This window comes from Lepidochelys olivacea (assembly GCF_965140295.1).
Source record: "Lepidochelys olivacea isolate rLepOli2 genome assembly, chromosome: 1".
Lineage (NCBI taxonomy): Eukaryota > Metazoa > Chordata > Testudines > Cheloniidae > Lepidochelys > Lepidochelys olivacea.
Window position 1 is genome coordinate 212,215,020 of NC_140411.1, and position 17,758 is coordinate 212,232,777.

The 17,758-nt window shown below is 49.4% G+C and overlaps 1 protein-coding gene across 17 annotated transcripts in view; it reads right to left on the reverse strand.

Moving 5' to 3' along the window:
* VAMP1 (vesicle associated membrane protein 1) overlaps positions 1 to 9,836 on the reverse strand; it is a 126,960-nt gene extending 117,124 nt beyond the window's left edge. For 5 of the 17 annotated variants that reach the window (XR_014709987.1, XR_014709988.1, XR_014709989.1 and 2 more), the window contains exons 1-4: positions 9,384 to 9,825; positions 6,516 to 6,645; positions 6,205 to 6,363; positions 5,215 to 5,266 (exon numbers count right to left, since the gene is read on the reverse strand). Coding sequence is in view for 13 of the 17 variants with exons in the window: in XM_084617669.1 (XP_084473795.1) it covers positions 5,215 to 5,266; positions 6,205 to 6,363; positions 6,516 to 6,645; positions 9,384 to 9,385 (343 nt within the window). In the remaining 4 variants the exon portion in view is untranslated. The other 12 variants (XR_014709990.1, XM_084617675.1, XM_084617667.1 and 9 more) reach the window with 9 other exon arrangements.
* Positions 9,837 to 17,758: the final 7,922 nt, after the last annotated feature.

The window sequence follows — 17,758 nt, forward strand, 5'->3', positions numbered from 1 at the left end:
GGTGCAGCTAGGGGGCTCTGTGCGCTTCCTCCGCCCCGGCTCCGCAACTCCCACTGGCCGGGAACCGCAGCCAATGGGAGCTGCAGGGGAGGCACCTGCGGGCGGGGCAGCGTACAGAGCTCTGCCTAGGAGCTGCGTGAGGGACATGTCACCACTTCAAGAGAGCCCCAAGGTAAGTGCCACCCAGAGCCCTCACCCCATCTCGCGCTCCAATCCCCAGCCCTGAAACCTCCCACACCTAAACTCCTGTTGGGCAAGGGGGACATGGTGGCCCAAGACTGCCACAGCAGCAGCCTGTACAGCTGGCCCAGGGACTGCCCAAGCTGCTCAGAAAGCCCCCAGGCCAGCCGCACCCGCCACTGCAGAAGTCACGGAGGCCCTGGAAAGTCATGGAACCCATGACTTCCTTGACAAACTCACAGCCTTAATTATTGTGTCTTTGTTGAGGTCTCCAAGCATATATAATGCTATGTTCAAGGCCACAGCCTACACGCCAGTGCCTTTGGGAGAGTCTAAGTGTACATGATGATGCACGTGGCTGCACCTGCACTATCACCATCACCAACTATATGTGATACAGTTTCAGTACAGCGTTGACTGCATGCTTTTTTCTGTTGTACATCAGAAAACTGTGGCCAACAATGGCAGAAATTAAAGGAAATACCGTAGGAAGCTGGAAAGCAAGAAATGACCTCCTTCCCCCCTCCACCTTCTCCCCCGCCCCATTAAACCACTTTACAGGATGGGAAGGTTTGTCAGACAAGCTGTAACTTTAATTCTTGTTCTTCCCTCCCTGTTTGCAGAATGCCTCCTGCATGCAGTACCCTGTAGAAATGGCTCTCTGTGGGAGGATACCAGCTCCGATATGAAGGTAGAAATGTGAGCCGCCTCATTTCTCATAGGTATCATATGTTACAATTTTATTCCCCACCACTTCCTTCTTCCTACCTGCCAGTGTAGGAATTTAATTTTCAGGGTTTCCCATGAGAAAGAGAAAAATGCTCTCTCTCCTAAGGCCTCACCTCAGCAGGGACCAGGGCCAGCGACACAGCCAGTCCCTGCCAACACCTTCCACCTCAGCAGCCCCCTAAGTACCCAAGCTTGTCACCCCGGAGCCCTGCCCTGATCCCTCACAGGCACGCCGTACCCAGAAGGGACAGACAGGCTCAGGGGCCACCAGTACCAGGCAAAGTCAGGTGCTCAGTACAGCCAATATTGGATGGTCACGATTTTATAATTGTGCCTACGGAAACAAAGCAGCACCACCGAGACCCAGCCCTGGGGGCCCCCCCTGCAAGGCCAGTAGTCCAGAGGGCCCCCCCCCAACAGCCACAGATTGCCAAGTGCAGCAGCTCAGACCAGAAACAGGCACGGACCTTCTGGCCTTCTCAAAATCATCCTGGGAGCAGCTGCCTCTCAGGGCCAGCTCCTTGTCCTCACTTTCCACCCACCATTTGGCAGCTCCACTTCACCCTCTGCTGCCCACCAGGAGCTCCAGGCTTCTTGAGCAGGGGACCATTGCCAGCCCCCACTCCACAGCTGGGGGGGAGGGGGCAGGCACTCCACAGTTTGGGGGGGGCAGGCAATGCCCCCTTGAACTTCACCCCAGCAGAACACCTAGGACTCTGTCACAGCCCACAGTTTAGGAACTACAGATACAGAGCACCACCATGCCCCCTTTCTCCTGATGGGTGTGTTTCCTTAACAACTCTCTTCTTCAAAGGGAATTACCTCCTCCCTGTCTTAGGGAGCTGTAGCTCTCAATCCCCTCTTCTCTAGTTGTGTTTTTCCTCTGACTCCCTTCCCTACATATTGCACCCACTAACTACCCCATCTGATAAATGGGAGTGTCTCCTTTAAATTCAAACTTGAAGTCTTTCAGTGTCCTGTTTATGGACATCTCCTTTGAGCACCTCATTCCTACACTGCCTCTGAACCTTCTCTAATAACCTCCCAGTTGCAACACAGTTTAAACAGCACGGGACTCTACTACTTTCAGCCTTAGTAAAGTCTGTTTTCAGTGAGGCAGAGCACGCATCTTCCTCCCACCCTCATTATGAACAGTTGTCCGCCCTCTCACAAGTTACCACTGGTACCTAATGTTTTCCTCTTGGACACAAGACACTGCTTGATGGTGGAGAGCAGAAAAGCCAGGTGGGTCAGGCTCTTTATTACATTCTATGGGACAAGCACCAATTACTAACCCAAGTTCCTGACACAGATAGTAACAGGGTTTAGGGTTGTCACCTTTCTTCCCAAGGGCAAATTTGAGATCAGTAAAATAGAATGACTGAGAACCAGCTATGCACTTAAGATCCGGAGTGGAACCACTGCCCTAGAGACAAGGCCTGGAATTGCAGAAGGTGTACTACCTTCCCCCGCTCCCACCTGCTGGAGCAGTTCAGGCTAGATACAAAGGAGTCAGCCCCCACTCCCTCAGCCCCACCAGTAGTCCAGGGCCACCCTTCCCCACCTATATGTAGGCCAAGCAGACAAAGTAAGGGAGTAGAATTGTGTTTATTAGCAGAGAGAGTTCAAAGTACATGAGCTGGGTGCTATCCATGCCCAAGGAGAAGATTACAGTTGTGTTTATAGAGAAATGACACAAATCACATGTGTGAGACAGCCACTGAAGCCATGTGGCCAGGGAAGCAAGTCCCTTGCTTTATGTTCAGAAGAACAGGGGTGGGGGAATATTTTTTGCCCGCACACAAAGAACCACAAAGAGGGGAACAACATACAAAACAACAACAGGAAGATAAATAAAAGAAACAGCCCAGAGGCCTCAGCCCCAGAAGAACAGGAGGGATGGGGGAGGGGGCTTGTCCAAGAAAATTTGAGCAATACCTGCTGGCTTGGGAGCCCTGCATCATCTTGCTTGCCCTCCCCCCAAATTATGGCATCAGTACAATCAGGCCCTAGCTCCTCTTCAGCAGATGTACTTCTGTCCATCCATTTCCACAGCTCAGTTCGACAGAGGATAGTGGGAGGCACGCAGAACGAGGACTACTTCACTCCAGATCTTCGGTTTTGCCCTCCCCGAGATGGGGAGAGATAGGGAATTACAGGCATATGGACTCAGCGCAAATGAAATGCTGGTTCATGGAGGCGAGCAAGCAAAACCCATACCCTTCCCAGAATGTCCTATTGCAACAGAGTCTTTTCTTCCTTTATTAACATTCAGTCTACCTCACACCCATGAAACCCCACAGATGGCATCCTTCTTTCCAGGATCATTGGCCCCTGCACGTAAGTCCCAGTGCATTCTAATTCATAGCCAGGGCTCCCTGAAGTGAGGAACCCTTCCTTTTGGTCTAGAATACAAGGAGCATTGCTCCTTCTCCCTACACTCTTCCCTCAGTGATTCTGTTTGAGAACAAAATACTCACAAGAGGCTCTGTAGGGACTTGCACACAAACTGTGCAGCTCATTTCATCCACAGAATTCACCTCAACACTTCAAGGACTCAGAGCAGCTGTGTAGCTCTTTTGTGCCTCCACTTTCCCATCGCTGAAGAGATGCAACTTACCCACAGAAGGTTATACAGTTTTACCTGCTTCCAACTCCCCACCTTCCCAGAGCTGGACTAGATGACAAACTCTGGAGAGAGCCCAGTATAGACTCAAAAGTCTAAACTAGAGTTTCTAGCACTAGCGTATAGCAAGAGTTTTAGGCTTATGAACCAGGCAGATTTGCTGAGATCCAAGAGATGCTGAATATAGAGTTCTCAAGACTTTTCCCAAAGCTCTTTCTCAGAGCCGAGCTCTACTTTACTACCGTTTTTTGTAACTCCTTCAGAGAATGAGGCTTTGGAGAAAGATCAGAGCAGAAGATGGGGACTTGCCCAGAAACACACAGGATGCAGTTGCTCAGCTGACTATTTAAGCAACAGAGACTCCCCACACCTGGGACCCCCCAACCCATGTCTCCCTTCATGCAACAGAATGAGGTACACAGCTTGATGAAGCAAGAAAAATCCAGAATTCCTACTCACTCCCCCTACCAGTCCTGTTCCCTCCATGCCCTGGATTTCCTCAGAATAAGGTGCATGCCAGTAGCTAACCAGGGTGACATCCTGACAAGTCTGTATCTGTTACAGGAATACCAACCCCTAATATAGCCACTGCTGTTGTCCTTGTGGCATAGGAAAAAGGGATCACCAACCCTTCTTGTTGCATTCCTGTGAAATGGAGAGCTGCCACAACAAGAGCAAGGCACAACCCATCAGTATCTGTGGGGAGCTGAAGGCTAAGTGACCACCATAAACTAGTTTAGACTTCAGCAGTTAAAGGGAAACTCCACAAGAGCTGAGGCCGGATGCTCTCCTCTGAGGTGAGGCTTTCCTCTAATCAATTTCACACTGCAGTCCTCCTTCTGGGTTCATCACAGCCAGGGAACTGCTTTGAGGAAGCTCACATTGCTGAAGTACACCCTTTAGGTACAGCTATGATGAAAGTGACATCTAAGCCATGCCTCAATCAAATTCAGATTTAAAAAAAATTAACCTCAAACGTAAGAGTGGGAGCAACATCTTCCCCCAAATTGAGCTGTCCCTTGCTGCGGCTGCAGCAGGTGTTGAAGGGGTTAAACCTAGGTCCAGAAGAGAGTTGCTTCAGAATCTTACATAGAAGACAAACAAAACCAACAAAAGAACTGAAGATGAAGCAGCCACGTGGAGGTGGGAGCGTGGACAAGGAAGGAGACAGGAAAAGGGGAAGGTGGACTGCAGACTGAGGGGCTATGTTCTCAAGTACAAAAGTAAACTGGAGACAGAATGCAACAGAAGGAAAAAAAAAAGAAGAGAACAAGAGGGCAAGTTACACCAAGGCCCCACAGTAGGCAACTGAGGCCTACAAACCCCCAGCCAGGGTAGGGGCTTCCCAACCCTTCCACTCCCATGCCTTTCACACTTGGGACCTTCCCTCTACTGGGACAGAGGAGTTCTTCTCCCATTTCCCTCAAGGGGAGAGCTCTTAGACTGGGTCCTTTATGCGCTATTTTTAATATACCATTTCCCTGTGGAGTTTCCCAGATACTCCATCCTTCACCAGGCATTGGGAAGGTACCTTTTCCCTTAACCAGCAGGCAGAAGCTACCATTTGAACATGCAGAGTACTCCCAGACCTTCAGTCCCTTAACCAAAAGGGAGAAGGTGGCATTTTCCAAGAGTTGGGGGCTCCCTGACCCTCCATTCAGATTCCATATGGTACTTACGTACAATCGCCACCATCACAATGGCACAGATCACTCCAAGCATGATCATCATCTGGGAAGAAAAATGGTGAAGGGTTAATACTCTCAGAAGGGGTTATTATGGGGTGGAGTACTGCCAAAGCATCTCATCCACACCCTAGAGACAAGAAAGCTCAGAGTTCCAGTCCTTCCATACAGGACGGCCTGGTGCAAAACAACATTTCCTCTTTCCAGCCCCCAGTGTCACAAACCTGCTTCAACAGCCAAGAGATGAACGTCCAGGTTGGATCAGGAATCTCCAAAGAAGGAGGAGCAGCAAATCCTAATTAGCAGCACAGCAAGTTTTCCTCAAATCCTAGGGCATGGATGCGATGCTGACCCAATTGATTCCAATCTCTAATCTTCTCCCCACCCCCGCAATCAGTCCCCAAGGCCTCTCATGCAGAGCAGTGAGGAAGCAGCAGGGATCTAGTGGAAGGCTGCACTCCACAATCCCTCAGGGAGGGTATGAAGAGATCCAGGTCATTCTCCTTCCTGTGCACCTTGCCTTCCAAAGAGGGCTTGGGGCAGCTTCATGCTGAAACCACAACCCTAACTGTACAAAGTTCAACTGTCTTATAACCCCAGCTTCACTTTGATGCAGTCACAGACTACTTGTGCCTGCTGACAAGGAGCAGGGAGAGGGGGTAGAAGAGAGGGAGGGTCACCACCTCAGAAAGACTCAAGTCATACACCACCCCACCCCACCCCAGGGAAACCCGCAGTGCTTCAGAGCAGCTCCCAACTTTTTCTGCAACTCCTGCCTCTGCCTCTCCATGCCTGGCTTGCTGGCTCAGCTGCTCTACAGGGAGGGGCCCTGCTGCATCATGTGACTGAGCAATCCGGGGAGGCATGTGACCCTGCATGTGCCCCCCCCCCCCCCGCCACACACACCCCGTGGCCTCTGGATGCAGCAGAGGGAGACATGGAACAACTTCAGATCTGGCCTCATTGGAAGGTTGGGAGGCTCACCTTACAGTTCTTCCACCAGTACTTCCTCTTTAGCTTTCCTGCACTAGTTTTAAACACTGAGGCACCAGCCTCAAGTGCCTCCGCCTTGCCATCCATCTCGGTCAGCCTGATGTCTCGATCCAGCACTTTCTCCACATTCACACTCATTATGCTCACCACCTGCAAAAGAAGAAGGAAAAAAAAGCAGAATGTGTTACCACTGGCACAGAGGGAGGCAAAAAAAGCAAGAACGAGATTCTAGTCCATCATACTAGTCCTAGACACTATGAGAATACAAATTAGTAGTAAGAGACCAAGCTCATGAGACTTACCTCCTCCATCTGGGCCTGGGACTGCTGCAGCCGAAGGTTACTACTCATGTTGGGGGGAGGCCCAGGGGGACCCCCACCAAGAGCACCCCCTTCTGGGGCCCCAGGAGCAGATTGCAGAGCTGGATCAGACCTGATGAGACAAGGAGACATACCCAACAGAGTAATATGGGTCCATCTATGAACCTCAGATTTAAGAGAAAAACAGAACTCAGAAGTCAAGTCCCAAACTGAAAAGCCAGGAAAAAGCTCAAGAACAGATACAGGATCTCAAACTGGGAGAGGATATGTAGTGAGTTTCCATGTGAGGGGAGGTTGTCAATCCTGGGTCCAGAACTTCTGAATATTTTCATTAATGATTTGGATAATGACATTGAAATTATGCTTATAAAATGTATGGATGATACCAAGCTGGGAGGAGTGGCAAGCACTTTGGAAGATAAGTTTAGAATTGAAAGTGACTGTAACATATTGGATAACTAGCTTGAATTCAACAAGATGAAATTCACTAAAAACCAAGCGTGATGTAGTAGATATAATTCACAACTCCAAATGCACAACTACAAGATAGCGAATAACTAGCTAGGTCAGGAGTGGCCAACCTGTGGCTCTGGAGCCACATGCAACTCTTCAGAGGTTAATATGCGGTTCCTTGCACAGGTGCTGACTCCAGGGCTGGAGCTACAGATGCTAACTTTCCAGTGTGCCAGGGGGTGCTCACTGCTCAACCCCCTGCTCTGCCCCAGGCCCTGACCCTATTCCACCCCTTCCCTCAAGGCCCCTGCCCCCAAGCCTGCCATGCCCTCGCTCTTCCCCCTCCCCCACAGAGCCTCCTGCGCATGCGGAACAGCTGATTGCAGCAGGCACTGACTGGCGGGGCTGCTGGCAGGCGCTGGAGTTGATGGGGGGCTGCTGATGTATTACTGTGGCTCTTTGGCCATGTACATTGGTAAATTCTCGCTCCTTCTCAGGCTCAAGTTGGCCACCCCTGGGCTAGGTGGTAGTACTGCTGAAAAGGATCTAGGAGTTATAACTGATCACAAATTGAAAATGAGTCAACGTGATGCAGTTGCAAAAAAGAATATATCACAGAATGACATTAGCAACAGGAGTGTTTTATGTAAGACACAGGAGGTAATTGTCCCACTCTGCTCAGCACTGATGAGGCCTCAGCTGGAGTCCTGCGTCCAATTCTAGACACAAGATGTGGACAAACTGGAGAGAATACAAAGGAGAGCAACAAAAAAGGCAAGGTTTAAAAAAACTTTACCTACGTGGAAAGGTTAAAAAAATGGGTATGTTTAGTCTTGAGAAGACTAGTGAGGGGGAACCTGATAACAGGCTTCCAATATGTTAAGGGATGTTAGAGATTTGTGATCAATTGTTCTCCATGTCCACTGAGCTAGGAAAAGTAATAACGGGCTTCCTCTGCAGTAAGGGAGAGTCAGGCGAGATATCCAGAATAGGCTTTCAAGTGAGGTTGTGGAATCCCCCACCACTGGAGGTTTTTAAAAACAGGTTGGACCTGACTTATGTTTACTTGTCCCAGCCTCAGTGTAGGGGACTTAACTTGACCTCAAGATCCCTTCCTGACCTGCATTTCTATGATTCTATGGCACATAGCTGCCTAATGCCAGGCAACAACAAATAAGGGCCAACTTTAAAGAAAAGAAACAGAAGCGAGGGAAGGGAATTGAATCTAGCAGTAAACCTGCACGTGTGCATGCAGGACTGGAATCACAAGGCAGGCTGTTGAGATCTGCCCAGCTGGACAACACAAGTATCTTGCTGCCCCCACAGTCATCTTTAACTGATTTCTGCCATTTAGGAATCAAGGCTGCATTTCCCTGTCTAGGGAGCCAATCCGGGGACTGCAGCTACTTGAAGCATTCATCGCACAGGACCACGACAAACTTTCCCCTCCCACATCATCCAAGAAACTAACCAGCACCACCCCACTACTTGAGCAGGGACAACTAGAGCCTGCAGATTTTTCTCTTTTTTTGGGGGGGGGCAACTCTCAGAGCAGCTCCCTGGGCCTCACAGGGCAGACAAGCCACCTCCGAATCCTAGACAAGCCTCTACAGGGGGAGGCGAGCCCATTCCAAACGCCATTACAACCTGGACAGAGAGACGCTACCCCCGCCCTTCCCCTCATACGCACCTCTTACTTTCAGCTGCATGGAGCCAGACCCACCTAGTGCCTTGCCCGACAGACACCACTCATGGGCGGGGGAGCACGAAGCAGGATCCCCAGGCACTCCCCTAGAACATGGGACTCCATGGTGGAGCCTCTGCCTAGGACACCTGCACAGCAAGAGAGCCCCGGCCCCTGAGGCTTGGGCGGGGACTGCGGGGGCCACGGGAAGGTTGCTGGGGGCGAGACACGACACACGGGCTGCTGCTGCTGGCCGGGCAGAGCAGGGCAGGCTGGCGTGAGCACTGGCTGGAGAAGTGCAGAGGCCGCTGTGCGGGGCGGGTCTGGCCACAGACGTTGATGGGACAGAGGCAGAGGTGCAGGAAGGGCCATGTCGTGCCAGCCGAGACTCCCACCAACTGAGGGGAGGGGGGCCAGTCCTGAGGCAGCCGGGGAGAGGCGGCCGGTGGTGGCACGCAGGCAGCCCCCCTGTCCCAGGGAGATGGCGGGCCCATCCTGCGGGCCAGAGGAGCCTCCCCTCCCTACAGGCTGCTCAGCCTCAGGCGAGACTGCAGCAGAGATCGGGGCCGCTGCCACCACTTCGCACGGGGCAGCGCCCAATCCCCGCTCAGGGGCCGCGGAGCCACAGCTGCTACAATGCGCCACTCGGCGCCGGCACCCTGGGGAGCGCGGCTCTGCGCCCGCCCCAGCGCCGCGCCCCCCCCCATACTCACATGGCTCGGCGCTGCGCCGGGCTGAGGACGCGCACTCAGAGCTCCGCGTCTACCCCGGCTCCGCTCCTCCGCCTGCCTGGACTTTCGGCCGCCACGCTCCCGCCCCCTCCTTTAGAGTCTGGCGATGTTTGACCACGCCCACCCTGGCCAAACCAACGCCGCCAGAGCACACGGCCACGCCCCCTCCTGTCTGCAACCGTCCCTTCACACCGGCGGCCGAGCGCTTCCCTCAGCGCCAGCCTCGGCACCCTGTGAGTCCCGCCGCTCCCCCTCGGTCCGCACAACCCAACAGCTACAGCCCAGCTCCCGCCAAGCGCCGCGTGGCGGCGCTCCAACCCCTTGTGCAGTGAGCTGCAGCCTCCCCGTTCCGGCCCACTCAGAACGTTCGCGGCCCGTTCCCCGGACCGAGCACCGTGCCCGCCCCTGGCCTCGCGCCACCGCACGTTCAGGCCACGCCCACCCCTTTTAAAGGGCGATTAACCCCTCCCCCCCTGCAGCCGACGGTTGGCATGGGCGTGGCGAGGCAACCCCTCGAGGCCCCGCGGCCTGAATTTAGGGGAAGCTGCGCAGCGGGAGCCGGATGATGAGTGTTTACACGGGAGAGAAGAGGACCCTGTAAACTAGAGAAAGAAGCGCAGAAAGTCCAGCCGGGAGCAGACGCCGTCATTGCAGGGCCGAGCTGCGGCCGGAGATCATCAGCTGCAGCAAGACGTCATCATAGCGGTGGCGTGTGGCCGCATCAGACTGAAAACAATAATCGCCCCCGCATCACAGCCTGGTGCACCGACGCCGCCGCAGCACAGCAAAGTGGTTCAGCCCTGAGAGAAGTTGGGGCTAAGGACTGTCGCCCCACCCCCCAATGCGGAATACTGACATAGCCTATTTATCGCCCGCCCCCCCACTTCGTGACTCAGAGGGAGACTCCACAGCGGCAGGTGACACTAGCCAAACTTCTGCCACACACCCTTCCTCTCCCAAGCATTAGCCGTGATTCCTGGTGCAGGGCTCCAGTGTGTGGATTCATTTGCCTCTCCTACTCTATAGAGATCAACTGTTTATTTCAGAAGGTGAAGACAGCTAGGAGGGGAGAGGCTGTTCTAGATTTGATTTTGACAGATAGGGTGGAACTGGTTTTGAATAGGAAAGTGGAAAGCCGCTTGAGTGAAAATGATCATGAAATGGTACAGTTCATGAGTCGAAGAAATGGTAGGAGCAACAACAGCAAAATAAAGACAACGGATTTCAAGAAAGCAGATTTTAGCAAACTCAGGGAGTTTGTAGGTAAGATCCCATAGGAAGCATGTCTAAGAGGAAAAATAACTGAAGACAGCTGGTAGTTTTTCAAAGAGACATTATTAAGGGCACAAGAGCAAACTATCCCACTGTGGAAGAAAGACTGGAATTATGGCAAGAGATCACTCTGGCTTAGCCAGATCTTCAATGATCTAAAAATCAAGAGTCCTACAAAACATGGAAATGGTCAAATTACAAAGGATGAATATATAAAAATAACACAAGTATGTAGGGAGAAAATTGGAAAGGCACAAAAAAAAAGATCAAACTAGCTAGAGACATAAAGGGTAACAAGAAAACATTCCACAAATACATTAGAAGCAAGAGGAAGACCAAGGACAGGGTAGGCCCATTACTCAAAGGGTGGGGGGGAAACAGAAAATGTGGAAAGGCAGAAGTGCTTAATGACTTGTTTCAGAGTAGTGTTACAAATTATACCTGATAGGACAAGCACACAACTGCTGCGAATTACACCTGGTAGGACACGCACAGTTCGAATCTAGGCTGAGGCACATAAAGTCCACAACTGCAGAGTTCCCAAAAAACACCAAGTTTATTATGCTCGAGCGTGGTGCCCCCCTGCTAGCCAGGAGGGGACCCCGAATACAGATTATACAAAGGTTTTATACTTTTTAGCAAAGCATGTTGCCCTCCTGCATCGGAAACCTTAGCCAATAAACAAACCCTTTTCTTATCTACCACCTATCCCTGCTTGGTGCATTCCTCGTGCTAAACTAGTATGTTAATTACACAGCATGGTCCTAAAGCCATGCATCAGTAACTTTTATTATCAGGATGGGAGGCCTCACATCAAAGGCCAGGAGATAGGGAGTTAGAGACTGACAAAAAACAGATACTGGGAGTCAAGGCAGGCTTGAGACAAGGAGGAGGATTTTCACAGGGATGCAGTGTCAAAGGAACACTCCTCCTGGTGCATGATGTGCTTGCTTGTAGACAATGGTGGGCCCCAAACCAAAATGGAGTCACATGTGCTAACTTTTCCTTAACAGTAGCAGCCGTGTTAGTCCATTTCCGTAAAAAGAGAAGGAGTACTTGTGGCACCTTAGAGACTAACCAATTTATTAGAACATAAGCTTTTGTGAGCTACAGCTCACTTCATCGGATGCATACAGTGGAAAATATAGTGGGGAGATTTTATATACACAGAGAACATGAAACTTGTTTGTCTTTAAGTGTCACCGGACTCCTTGTTGGTCTTCACCAAGAAAGTTGGTGACAAATGGACGTCTAACATAGTGAATACTAGTGAAAATGAGGTAGGATCAGAGGCTAAAATAGGGAAAGAACAAGTTAAAAATTACTTAGACAAGTTAGATGCCTTCAAGTCACCAGGGCCTGTGGAAATGCAACCTAGAATACTCAAGGAGCTGACTGAGGAGATATTTGAGCCATTAGTGATTATTTTTGAAAAGTCCTGGAGGATGGGAGAGATTCCAGAAGACTGGAAAAGGGCATATATAGTGCGAACCTATAAAAAGGGAAATAAGGACAACCCACGGAATTACAGACCAGTCAGCTTAACTTCTGTACCTGGAAACAGGACTGGCCTTACCATGAGGCGAACTGAGGTGGCTGCCTCAGGTACCAGACTGGGCGAGTGAGGGGAGGCACTTGGACCCAGAGTGTAGAAAATTGTGTCTGCTGCTGGTGCGTATGTATTCTCTCTGCTCTAGATGCACAGAGATGGTGGAGTGCTGTGCTGGAGGAAGGAGGACACAAGAGACATAACAGGCAAGCCGCAGAAAAGGGGAGAGGGAATAACAGAAAGCAGCAGGAGCTGCAGGGAGAGAGAGAGAGAGGAGGAGCCTCTTAGGTACCTCTCTAGCACCCCCAAGAGCCTGGACTGATTAATACCAGCTTCTCAGGGCGCTTCCTGTTTCCTGCTGCTTCCCTGAACCCACTTGAGGAGAACAGGCAGTCAACTGTAGTAGGAGCCAATTAGGCCCTTAAGACGCTGAGGGCCTGCTACCAGCCTGCTTATTTGTCCCCTTCAGTAGAGTGTTGAGAGCTACTATACCTGGCACAGAACAGCTGTCATGAATGAAAGAAGAAAACACCCCTCTGAGGCAGCATTCAGAAAAAGAAAAAAAGCACAGGAAGTTTTTCTAGCTAAGCAGGAAGGAGCTCTCCTGAGATACATAGACACAAATGTTCATGGTGAGCCTTCTGGCCCCAGTGAGTATGTGAGTGGTGAGGAGATGCCTGATCTTCCAATTAGTCAGAGTGCAGGTGACCTGGCAGCTACTGCAGCATCCATATCTCCATCTCAAATGGATGTAACCATGCACATTCCTGAAGAAAAGTGTAGATCAGAGAAGAGTGTGATGGAGGCACAAGAAACAGCTGCTGCTGAGTTTAGTTCCTTAAGTCTAGATGATCCAGGACTGTGGACCCACTTAAGCAGTAGCCTGAGGGACTTCCTTGTACTGCATGGGCCACAGCAAGTGAAAAACTTCATGTTCCCCAAAGACAATGAAAATAGAAGTTTCCATCCAACACATTACTGGCATGAAATCCCCAATGGTGACAAAGTGGAGAGGCCATGGCTTATGTACTCAAAAACCCAGAATTCTGCATACTGTTTTTGTTGCAAACTCTTCCAGTCTAACATTCCAGCCACATTGGGTTCTATAGGAACAAAGGACTGGAAAAATCTGGCTAGAAATCTGGCATGCCATGAGAAGGCACCAAATCACCAGAGAGCAGTCCATAGGTGGAAAGAGCTTGAGATGAGACTAAGGTTAAAGGCCACCATCAATGATCAGCATCAAGAGAAGATTGCATCAGAGTCTCTTGACTGGCAAAATGTTCTGAAAAGGTTCATTGCCATTGTGAGAATGCTTGTTACCCAAAAGCTAGCACTGCATGGCACTTCAGATCAGCTGTATGTGCCAAACAATGGAAACTTCCTTCCTTTCTTTAAACACAAAAAAGAAGCTTGCAAGAAGTGGAAGATTGGACAAATGACCAGGGAAGAGTATAAAAATATTGCTCGGGCAGGCAGGAGTGAAATCAGGATGGCCAAAGCACAATTGGAATTGCAGCTAGCAAGGGATGAGAAGGGTAACAAGAAGGGCTTCTACGGATATGTTAGCAACAAGAAGGAGGTCAGGGAAAATGGGATCCTTACTGAATGGCAGAGGCAACCTAGACAGATGATGTGGAAAAAGCTGAAGTACTCAATGCTTTTTTTGCCTCAGTCTTCACAGACAGGTCAGTTCCCAGACTGCTGAACTGGGCAGCACGGTCTGAGGAGGAGGTGAGCTGCCCTCAAAGAACAGGTTAAGACTATTTAGAAAAGTTGGACATGCACAAGTCCATGGGGCCGGATGCAATGCATCCAAGGGTGCTGAGGGAGTTGGCTGATGTGATTGCAGAGTCACTGGCCATTATCTTTGAAAACTCGTGGCGATCAGGGAGGTTCCAGACGATTGGGAAAAGGCTAATGTAGTGCCCATCTTTAAAAAAGGGAAGAAAGAGGATCCTGGGAACTACAGGCCAGTCAGCCTCATCTCAGTTGCTGGAAAAATCATTGAGCAGGTCCTCAAGGAATCAATTCTGAAGCACTTAGAGGAGAGGAAAGTGATCAGGAACAGTCAGCATGGATTCACCAAGGGCATGCAATCCCCCCTTATAAATTAAAAACACTTTTTTATATTTAACACTATCATAAATGCTGGAGGTGAAGCGGGGTTTGGGTGGAGGCTGATAGCCTCCCCATGTAATAACCTCACGACCCCCTGAGGGGTCCCAACCCCCAGTCTAGATAATATTTAGTCCTGCCATGAGTGCATGGGACTGGACTAGATGACCTCTCGAGGTCCCTTCTAGTCCTATGATTCTCCTTGCCATGCCACCTTGCAGTTCCATCTACTACTAACAAATTTTATCTGTTTTGTAGAGATTGTGAAAAAAAATCAGAAAACCCTGAGTTGTGTCACAGTACTGAAAGCAGTTATGCTTTGGGAGGAGATATGTCCTTTATTTTACCCATTCCCTTTAAAAGATTCACTAATGCTGTTTCACTAACATTCAATTTATTCAAGAATTGTTTGGTGTAGTTACAGGGCTAAGGTCCCACCAAAGTGGAAATCAAGATGGAACCATAACTAGGATGCCTCCAGATGATACAGATTTAATGAATAAGCCCCTGGAAGTACTTGCATTCATCTTGTAGATGATGAAGACAGTTAGCTCAGTTCCTAACAATCAACCATCGTATCTGGAAAAAGATCCCAGTGCCTCTGCAACAGCCCTGGGAACACCCATGATTAGTGTGCATGTGGCACAGGTGTTTTCTACCATCAGTCCTCCACAGATTCTCAAGATTAAACCTGAGCTGAGGTACAATCTACCCCATCCCATCAAGGGAAAAGGAGAGGTTCTTTCTATATCCCGGCACAGGTTAAGAGCAGATGTAGCATGTTCATAGCTTGACCCACAAACACACCATCCTTTATTAGAATGACAGGATATGAACTACTAATAAAATGAGGTTAAAAAGTTTGGGAAACAAGTTAGGAGAAACTGATAGGATTAGAAAGGGAAAGCAAAGAGACAAGAGGTATGGAACAGAAGGAATACAGGAGATTTGGGGAAGCAAAAAGTGGGTGGCTGCAGGTAGGCTGAGCAGTCAATACATTGCTGCTGGAGCCATATTTTGTATAGCAGAATTTGATAGCTCAAGCATATGCCTTATAGGCTGAAGGAGCAGCAATGGTCAGAAACTCTAAAGCTTTGTCTACACTAGCACTTTTGTCCACCAGGGGTGTGAAAAAACACACCCCCCCCCCTCACTGACGTAAGTTTCACTGACAAAAGTGCTGGTATGGACAGTGCTATGTTGGCAGGACAGCTCTCTCCTGCTGGCATAGAGCGGCTACACAGGAGACCTTACAGTAGCACAAAGTCCATAGTGTAGACATAACCTCTGGAGCACTCTGATAGGGTTTGTAGCCTCCATATGAGCAGTGCTTTCAAGCTCTTCCATCAAGGCATGAAGGTACACAAGGCAGAGTAAGAGCCAAAGTTGTAGCCAGGTCTAAGGAGACAGCCCTGTGTCACCTGACTAGAGACCTATTACTGACCTTCCTAGGGGCCAGAATTCTTCCATTATGTCCCTCTGCAGACAAAGGGCTCAGCAGTGTTCCATGCTGGGGTACAAACCAAGCAGCAAACATTTCCAACTCCTGCCTCCCACTGGATCAGAATGGAAACTACTGCTCTCTGCCAGAACACTGGCTAAAACTTCCTCCAAGAGAGCACTGCTACTCCAGTTTCAATTCTCCAGTCACAACTGCTATCCCCACAACTGGAGGAAGGAGGGAAATGAACTCAGTTCTTCTGTCACAACTTCCTTACCGAGGCTAACTCTTGATGCAATAACTTCTCAATGCAACACTGCTCCTCCTGGGACACCACAGAACTCCTCATTCAGCTCTGTGTCTCCAGTGAGGCTTTGGTACATCGGGGGCTCCCTATGGCAGAAATTTCAGCGAAGCTAATGAACTGCTGATGCTTCATTACAGAAAAACTGGCATCCACTAGCCCAAGACCCTATCCACAACCAGACATGCTAAACCTGCAAAAAAAAACTACAGAAATTGGGCTTGTTTTTGGCTTAATTAGCTTGTGAGTTGCTTGTTGGCTAGTTTTTGGCTTGTAGCTTTATGCTTCTTTTTTTCTGATCAGCTCCTGGCAAGCAGGGGCAAGGGGGGAAGCAGGGTGAGAGAGTCAGGGGTGCCCAGCAGGCCCACCAGTCCCAGACTGCACACTAGGGGATCTAGTCACATAGAGTGTTGGGGTTCTTAGGGATTGGCTTGTTTTGAAATGGAATTAGCTTCATTTTTAGTTTACTGTGAAAATCGGGGTGCTTATTTACCATGTGAAAGTTGGCAACTGTGTCCACAACCCTCTTTCCCTTTCCCACCACAAGTCTGCCTCACATCCCCTTACTGTACGCAGTGTTGTAGCTATGTCAATCCCAGAATTTGGTTCAATAAAAGATATAAACTCATCCATCCTGTCTCTCTCACTTCCCCTTGTAACTCCCCACACAGCTACGAGATGATGCACCAAAGGACAGAGCTGAGTAGAGTGGGGATGGGAATTTAGCAACATTCAGAGAGGCACTGAATAATATCTAGTTATCATTAATAATTTTTTTTGGAAGGGCTATTAAATCTTATACTTGGTTTCAGCCCATCTCGAACTGTGAGAAATCAGGATGTGAACTAATGGGGGACAGAGTACCACAGATCTGCCTACACCAGGTTTCTTGCACCTGCCTCTGAAGGATCTGGTACTGGCCCCTCTGTGAGAAAGCACTCTTGACCCCAGCTCTGATCCAGCAGGGCTGTTCCTACAAGAGCCTGATAACAACCTGACTTCAGGGAAAATTTCAAAAAGGGTTTCTCTAAATTTCACCTGCTTAAGTTACATTAGTAACCTTTGGCTAAGAAAATTTACCTGTTCAGGGTGTATATTAAATGTAGAGATTAAACACAGGAAGTAGTGTGTATTAAAAGGATTAATCATCCTTTAAAGACAAATTTCAATGCAACTTCACTTCTCGGCTGTTAAGGTAACTTCAGCATTACTGAAGTCACAATTCATTGGAGGGTTCTGAAAGACAGATGACTAAACTGTGAGCTGTAGCAGATGGGGAATCAGTGGAGAAGGAGAATACAAGACAGACTTGCAACTCTCTGGGAGAATTATAAAATGGAATTAAGGTTGTCTGAGTGCTTGTGTCTGGTAATTGAAAACATTTAATGTTTTGTGTCATTTCAATATTAAGGTTGGTGTGACAAACTATGAAGCTGGAAACCAGATACTATAGGGAGGGGTTGCAATAGAGGAAGATGGGGAGCCAAACTAAGGGAAGCAGTAAGAAGATAAATTTAAGGGTGGTGGTGGAGGAGGAGGAATAATCAGCAAAGGTGTACAAAGGGAGCTCAGGACTGGACAAGCAGGAGGGTCTGTGGGTTGGAACTGAGCTTCAAGTGAGACCAGAAGTAGAAGGTGGTTGTGGAAGAGAAACTTAGTTTACTATAGGTTTT